Source organism: Erythrolamprus reginae, chromosome 8 (assembly GCF_031021105.1).
Source record: "Erythrolamprus reginae isolate rEryReg1 chromosome 8, rEryReg1.hap1, whole genome shotgun sequence".
Taxonomy (NCBI): domain Eukaryota; kingdom Metazoa; phylum Chordata; class Lepidosauria; order Squamata; family Dipsadidae; genus Erythrolamprus; species Erythrolamprus reginae.
The window spans coordinates 11,197,570-11,204,705 of record NC_091957.1 but is presented as its reverse complement, the minus strand read 5'-3'; the positions used below and the strand labels follow the sequence as shown (position 1 = coordinate 11,204,705).

At 47.0% G+C, this 7,136-nt stretch overlaps 1 protein-coding gene across 1 annotated transcript in view; it reads right to left on the bottom strand.

The window, feature by feature from the left end:
• Window positions 1–4,571: 4,571 nt before the first annotated feature.
• RABGAP1 (RAB GTPase activating protein 1) overlaps window positions 4,572–7,136 on the bottom strand; it is a 94,856-nt gene continuing 92,291 nt past the window's right edge. The window contains exon 26 of the mRNA XM_070758842.1: window positions 4,572–6,959. Within this exon, the coding sequence (XP_070614943.1) occupies window positions 6,837–6,959 (123 nt within the window). The 3' untranslated portion in view covers window positions 4,572–6,836. The remainder of the gene's footprint in view (window positions 6,960–7,136) is intronic.

The window sequence follows — 7,136 nt, the reverse complement described above, 5'->3', positions numbered from 1 at the left end:
CTTGGATTTATCCATGGTTAGCTTACTGAGGATCAAAAAGCTCAATAAATTGCGGTGCCAGTGGGTATCGCACATTGGTAGTTGTGATGCATATTTTGATCGATGGAACTGCAGCAGAGGGATGAAAGATGAAAGAGCCACATGTGGCTCCAGAGTCGCGAGTTGCTAACTTCTGGTTTAGGAGAAAATTCAGAAGGCTGTTCGGTTTCCAAAGAACGTCTTCCCCACATCCATCCGTTCCTGGAGCATCTCCCCCCCACCAACAGAGCCATGCTGCAATCTTGGCTCAGGTGCTTTGCTGAAAAGTGGCCCAGATGTAAGACTCATCAAAAAAGTCTTTTATTTCCTCCAACACGTTACGCTCAAAAGTCCGTTTTCCTTTCTCATTCACCAGGAGTGGGAGAGTGCTGGCATTTCTGGCTGTCCTGCTTTCCTTTCCCCTCCTTCTCTATAAAACAACAGAGGGAAATATATATATATATATATTGTATATATTTTGCTTTTCAGATCCAGGCATTGGAAAATAAAAATGGGAAAGAGGCGGGAGGTTTTCCATTCTGGGGGGTGGAGGCAGCCCAAGTGAAAATAGAAAGGATGGCCACTCTCAAAAGCCAAATGGAATTGTTTTGGATTTCAAATACCTGCAATTCACACCTTTCTTGGGTAAGTAGATAAGCTGCAAAGGAATTGTGCAGAAAGCTGGTAGAAGAGGGCATTTTAGGACACACACAATAGAATGTTTTCTATTTCCTTAATGTTTCAAAATGTAAAATAATGCACTTGGGGAAAAAGAATCCTCAATCTGAGTATTGTATCGGCAGTTCTGTGTTAGCAAAAACTTCAGAAGAGAAAGATTTAGGGGTAGTGATTTCTGACTCAAAATGGGTGAGCAGTGCGGTCGGGTGGTAAGAAAAGCAAGTAGGATGCTTGGCTGCATAGCTAGAGGCATAACAAGCAGGAAGAGGGAGATTGTGATCCCTCTGTATAGAGCGCTGGTGAGACCACATTTGGAATACAGTAGTACCTCTAGATACGAGCTGCTCTACATGCGAGTATTTCAAGATACGAGCCACGAGGGGAGAGACATTTCTGTTCCATTCCCGAGCTGAAATTCGGGTTACGAGCCGAGCGTCCACTAGGTGGCGCAAGAATCCTTGCTTTTGGTTATCTCCGAGGGGAAAAACAACTTGTTCCAGATACGAGTTGCCTCGAGATACAAGCTCCCTTATGGAACAAATTATGCTCGTATCTAGGGGTACTACTGTACTGTGTCCCGTTCTGGAGACCTCACCTACAAAAAGATATTGACAAAATTGAACGGGTCCAAAGACGGGCTACAAGAATGGTGGAAGGTCTTAAGCATAAAACTTATCAGGAAAGACTTAGTGAACTCAATCTGTATAGTCTGGAGGACAGAAGGAAAAGGGGGCACATGATCGAAACATTTAAATATGTTAAAGGGTTAAATAAGGTCCAGGAGGGAAGTGTTTTTAATAGGAAAGTGAACACAAGAACAAGGGGACACAATCTGAAGTTAGTTGGGGGAAAGATCAAAAGCAACATGAGAAAATATTATTTTACTGAAAGAGTAGTAGATCCTTGGAACAAACTTCCAGCAGACGTGGTTGGTAAATCCACAGTAACTGAATTTAAACATGCCTGGGGTAAACATATATCCATCCTAAGATAAAAATACAGGAAATAGTATAAGGGCAGACTAGATGGACCATGAGGTCTTTTTCTGACCTCAGTCTTCTATGTTTCTATGAATGGACGTGGTGGCTCAGTGGCTAAGACGTCGAGCTTGTCAATCAGAAAGGTTGGCAGTTTGGCAGTTCGAATCCCTAGTGCCTCGTAATGGGGCGAGCTCCCGTTACTTGTCCCGCCTTTGGCCAACTTAGCAATTCAAAAGCACGTAAAAAATGCAAGTAGAAAAATAGGCACCACCCTCGGTGGGAAGGCAACAGCGCTCTGCGCGCCTGTGGCGTTGAGTCGTGCCGGCAATATGACCACGAAAATGTCTTTGGACAGCGCTGGCTCTTCAACTTAGAAACAGATGAGCACCACCTCCGTAGAGTTGGGAACGACTAGCACTTATGCGTGTAGGGAACTTTTACTTACAGAACAAAGGAGCTGAGCCCTATGGAGAAAGAGACACCCCCTCCTCGTCATCACCATACAGAAAAAGAAAACGCCAGGCGTATTTAGCGCATGTCGGGAAGGGGGAGAATGCATTTCCACCTGGGACCAGGTTTGCACCAGACTCCTTGAAGATTCCACACACCTTGACCTGTTTTAGGGGGGTGGGCTGCAAGTTCAGAAGTATTGCACGACTCTCACTTTGTTGTTTGGCGGGCAGGAGAAAAGGTTTACCTGGCTTTAAATCCTCCGTGCACACGTAGTCTAAAACCCGGAGCCAATTTTGACAGCTGTTCCTTGCATCTGGTGGAAGTTACGCTTAGAATTCCTCTTTTCCCAGTGAATTCCAAAGTGCTGACAACTCCTGGGTTATTTATGACCCGAGCAGGCAGCAAAGTGTAAGAGGAGTAGTAACGAGAGTGTTGTATTAAGCATCTGTATGCTATTAAAAAGAGAAGTTTGCTGCCTAGCTTCTCGTTAATGGAATTGGCGCCCTGGGACCAAAAAGACACCGTTGATTTTCCTCTGTAGCCAGAAAGCATGTTTGGTTTGCAAATATCCTGTCCCGCTCCTTGGAAATGTTTTTCCTCCAACTCTGGCAATGGCAGGACTCTGGTGAATGCCAGGCGGAGGAACAGCTTGCCAGGAGGGGGACTCGGTTGAGAAAGAGACACTCTTGCCTGTAGGAACGTCTTATCTGCAATCCCAAAAGCCGCTGGGCACTCCTTCACACGTCACCCGCCCCATCTCCCAACCTGTTCTGACCTAGGATCTGTATCGGGCTGCCCCCAGTAGGGCTGGGATTGCCCGATACGTTAGCGGAAACAGCAATGCATGCGCATCTGTGCATCCCCGATGTGCCCCCATGCAAGAATTTGCTTCTGTGCATGCGTGGAAGCAAAGAAATCGGCGATTTTTGGCCTTTGTCCATGCACGGAAGCAAAGAAATCTGATTTTCGGCCTTTATGCATGCACGGAAGCAAAGAAATTTGTGATTTTTGGCCTTTGTCCATGCGCGGAATCAAAGAAAATGGTGGTTTTCGGCCTTTATGCGTGCATGGAAGCAAAGAAATCGGTGGGTTTTGGCCTTTGTCCATGCGCGGAAGCAAAGAAATCTGTGATTTTTGAGCTTTGTCCATGTGCGGAAGCAAAGAAACCAGTGATTTACGACCTTTGTGCATACGCAGAAGCAAAGAAATTATGACAAGCAGCATTCCAGCAATACTCGGAGTCAGAACTGTCCGCGTGTAATTTACGTGCTCCCACGATCTCGTCTCCCCTCTCCTCCCTGGCCATATCGTAAATCACATTCTCCAAGGATGGACGTTGTTAGGCTGTGACATCTACAGCCCTCCTGCTGACTCTGGTATTATTATTATTATTATTATTATTATTATTATTATTATTATTATTATTATTATTATTATTAGATTTGTATGCCGCCCCTCTCCGTAGACTCGGGGCGGCTTACAGCAATGTTAAAAACAATATATAATGACAAATCTAATAGTTAGAATCTAAAATAACAATAATACATTTAAAAAGTCTAAAAAACAAGAAACCCCAATATATATATATATTTAAAAACATACATACAGTCATATCATATACAAAGAACTACATAGGCAGGGGGAGATGTTTCAGTTCCCCCATGCCTGACGACAGAGGTGGGTTTTAAGAAGTTTACGAAAGGCAAGGAGGGTGGGGGCAGTTCTAATTTCTGGAGGGAGCCAATTCCAGAGGGTCGGAGCCGCCACAGAGAAGGCTCTTCCTCTGGGTCCCGCCAAACGACATTGTTTAGTTGATGGGACCCGGAGGAGACCAACTCTGTGGTCGCTGGGATTCGTGCGGCAGAAGGCCGTCTCGTAGATACCCTGGTCCGGTGCCATGAAGGGCTTTATAGGTGATGACCAACACTTTGAATTGTGACCGGAAACTGATCGGCAACCAATGCAAACTGCGGAGTGTTGGAGTAACATGGGCATATTTTGGAAAGCCCATGATTGCTCTCGCAGCTGCATTCGGGGAACCTGTAGAAAGGCCTTTGAGGAATGTAGTTTAGGTTACAGCAACTAGTGTCAATGTTCCAGGTAGCATCCAAGCTAAATCGGAGTCCGAGTCAATCTCACTCATGCGATCATCCTCACAAGATTTAACCTGCTACACATGTGCAGAAGCCAAATCTTGTGCCTACAGGGGCGCCCGTGCCCGCCAGACACACACCCCGGGAAGCGCTGACGATGAGCAGCCCTTCACTGGGTGGGATCATCGAATAGTTGGAGCCCCAGCAGAGCGGCTGATGAGCCGTATTCAGCTCTGGAGCCGAAGGTTGCCGACACCCATTTTAATTCAAAGCAAGGCTACCTCCTGCCGTTTCCTGGGGGATGGGGGGGTGGGAAGGCTGGTCGAGTGAAATAAAAGACCACCAGAGGTAACAATACCGTTTTACTAAGTTTATAGATCAATCCAAAATGCTACACACGGCAAACTATTCTACCACAAGGTCCACACTTTTTTTGTTTTGGTTTTTATTATCAATGGAGTTACAGTAATATTGTAGTAAGGTTTTGTGTTTTTATTATTTTTCTTCTTTTCCCCCCACCCCTCATTATTAAAACAAGAAAGCTATTCATGTATACAAGTTTTTAAGGGGAGAGAAATCGTGAATGCTCGGGGATGGCGCTCTCACCTCTTAATCTCAGTTTGCGTCAGCTAGCGTTAAGTCTGGTCGAGGAGGGAAAGAAAACTCGAAAATAAAAAAAAATGATCTTTATATACAAACACTGCCTCTGAGGGGTTAACGGCCTACGCTCACACACACTGCAAACGGTTAGGTTCATCTGCTGGTTTAAACAGACAAAAAAAGCTATTCCATCGTAGGATAAATCGGTATAAATAGAAAGGTGCGCCCCCATTCCAAAAGGGAAAAAAAATAATTTAAAAAACTTTGTTCTTCAACTTTTTTGGTGTGAGGTTTTTGGCTACTCCATCCTTGACAACTTTCAGCGCCTTGTGGACTTCAACTCCCAGGATTCCTCGGATGAGAATTCTGGGAGTTGAAGTCCACAAGTGTTTACAAAGTTGCCAAGGATGGAGAACAGCGAGGGGCTGCCTGCCGCTGGCGCTACCGCAGAAGTGAAATCTCACGTGAGGACGCGCGAACGTGTGAGATTTCGGCGATTTTTGCCAATTTAGACAAAAGTCTAAAAATCACAAAATCTCACGTGTGCAAGCATCCTTGTGTGAGATTTAGCTTGCTGTGCATGCGCAGAAGCGGAATTTCACACGGGGGCGAGACGCGCACACACCGCCATTTCCGCTACCGGAACGGCGATCCCGAGCGTTTCAGTAGCGGCCCATTACTGATCGAGAACCCTGCTCTAAGCCCTCAGACACCTTAAGTAGCGTTATCACCTACTTGTAGTAGTTACAAAAACTAGGGAGTGTTGAGTGGGGAAGGGGGAACGGAGTGTGCCTGGCCCTCAATGAAAGGCGAGTTTAGCAGCAGCAACAGTGGTCAAAAACGAAGCTCCCTCCATTTCCTGGGGGCCGCGGGGGAAAACTCACCAAAAACGGAGATAAAAGCAAAATGGAAGCCAACACAAAGGGGACGCGACTTCCACGGAAGCCAAGCGGAGCTCAGAGCAAGCCCCCGAGGAGGTTGGTTGCAAACTCACAAACACGAGCCACGCCCGACCGCGCATGTGTGTGTATAAAACGGACCCTGGTGAAAAAAAGGCTGTCGTTGAATCTCAGCTTTTGTTCAGGGGGCGGAGGGGAAGGACTTGCCTCGAGAAGCCCCTCCCAGGCCCCGCTCAGTTGCATAGAAGTTTATTTCATGATGAAAAACTAAGTGCTGGACAGAGCGACAAAGAAAGAGACCTGGCCGAGGGGGGGGGCAAGAGGGGAGGACAAAGCATACACACAAATATTGGGGGGCGGGGAGCACAAGTCCCATTTCCAAACCATGCAAGCCCCTACTTTGGAAGGCATGTGTGTGTTTGGTGGGGAGGGGGAGAAGCTTTCTTTCGCTCGCTCTCCGGCGAGAAGAGTTGGAACTATTTTTTTTTTTCATTAAAAAAAGAGCGGTGCGGAGAGGGTCAGTTGGCGGTTTGGGTTCTGCTTTTGTTCCTCTCGAGCGCAATCTCTGTTTAAAAAGTTGTTAACTGTAAAAGCAAAAAAAGAAAGGAAAGAAAGCACTCGTTTGTAAACTCGGTTAAGTTAGAAGAAGGCGGCGGTCCATCCTTCGTACCTAGCGCTTTGCGGAATGGAGCGGATCGTCCTTCTCTGAGAGGGAGAAAGAAAGAAAGAAAGGAAAAAGAAAGAAGGAAAGAAAGAGAAAGAAAGAAAGAGAAAGGAAGGAAGGAAGGAAGGAAGGAAGGAAGGAAGGAAGGAAGGAAGGAAGGAAGGAAGGAAAGGGGAAAATAAAAGTGTCGGTCTACAGCTACATCCCCCTGGTTAAATAATCAGTAGTATGAAGATCCCTCGTCTCGTTATGAGCCGCGTGTCCGGCTTGGGTCTCCGGCCTGTAGGGGGGGAAATAATCCCACCGCCACGCGGTGTGTTTCGGAAGTCCTATGTACATCTGGTCCTCTCTCTCCTGCAGGCAGCCGGCCCAAGGCAAGCTCTGAAGGCAGAAGGTATCTCAGGGGAGGCCCCCGGGAGCTGTCCCTCTCCGAGGATGCTGCCCGGCTCCTTCAGCACGTCTCTTTCCCTTGGACACCGGTCACTGTCTTTATAGAGCTCAGCGTTCGGTTGAACCAGGTTTTGCGCGAGGCCTGCACCTCATTCAGCGCCTGTCCCAGGTCGTGCTCCAGGTCCTGCAAGGGAACAAGACGGGATTAGAGTTGGAAGGGACCTGGTAGGTCATCTAGAAAGTCCCTAGATGACCTACCGGGTCCCTTCCAACTCTAACGGAGTTAGATTTTGGATTGGATGGAGGATTTAAAACAGGAGTGTACTTGACTCAGCCTTCCATCCTTCCGAGGTGGGTAAAA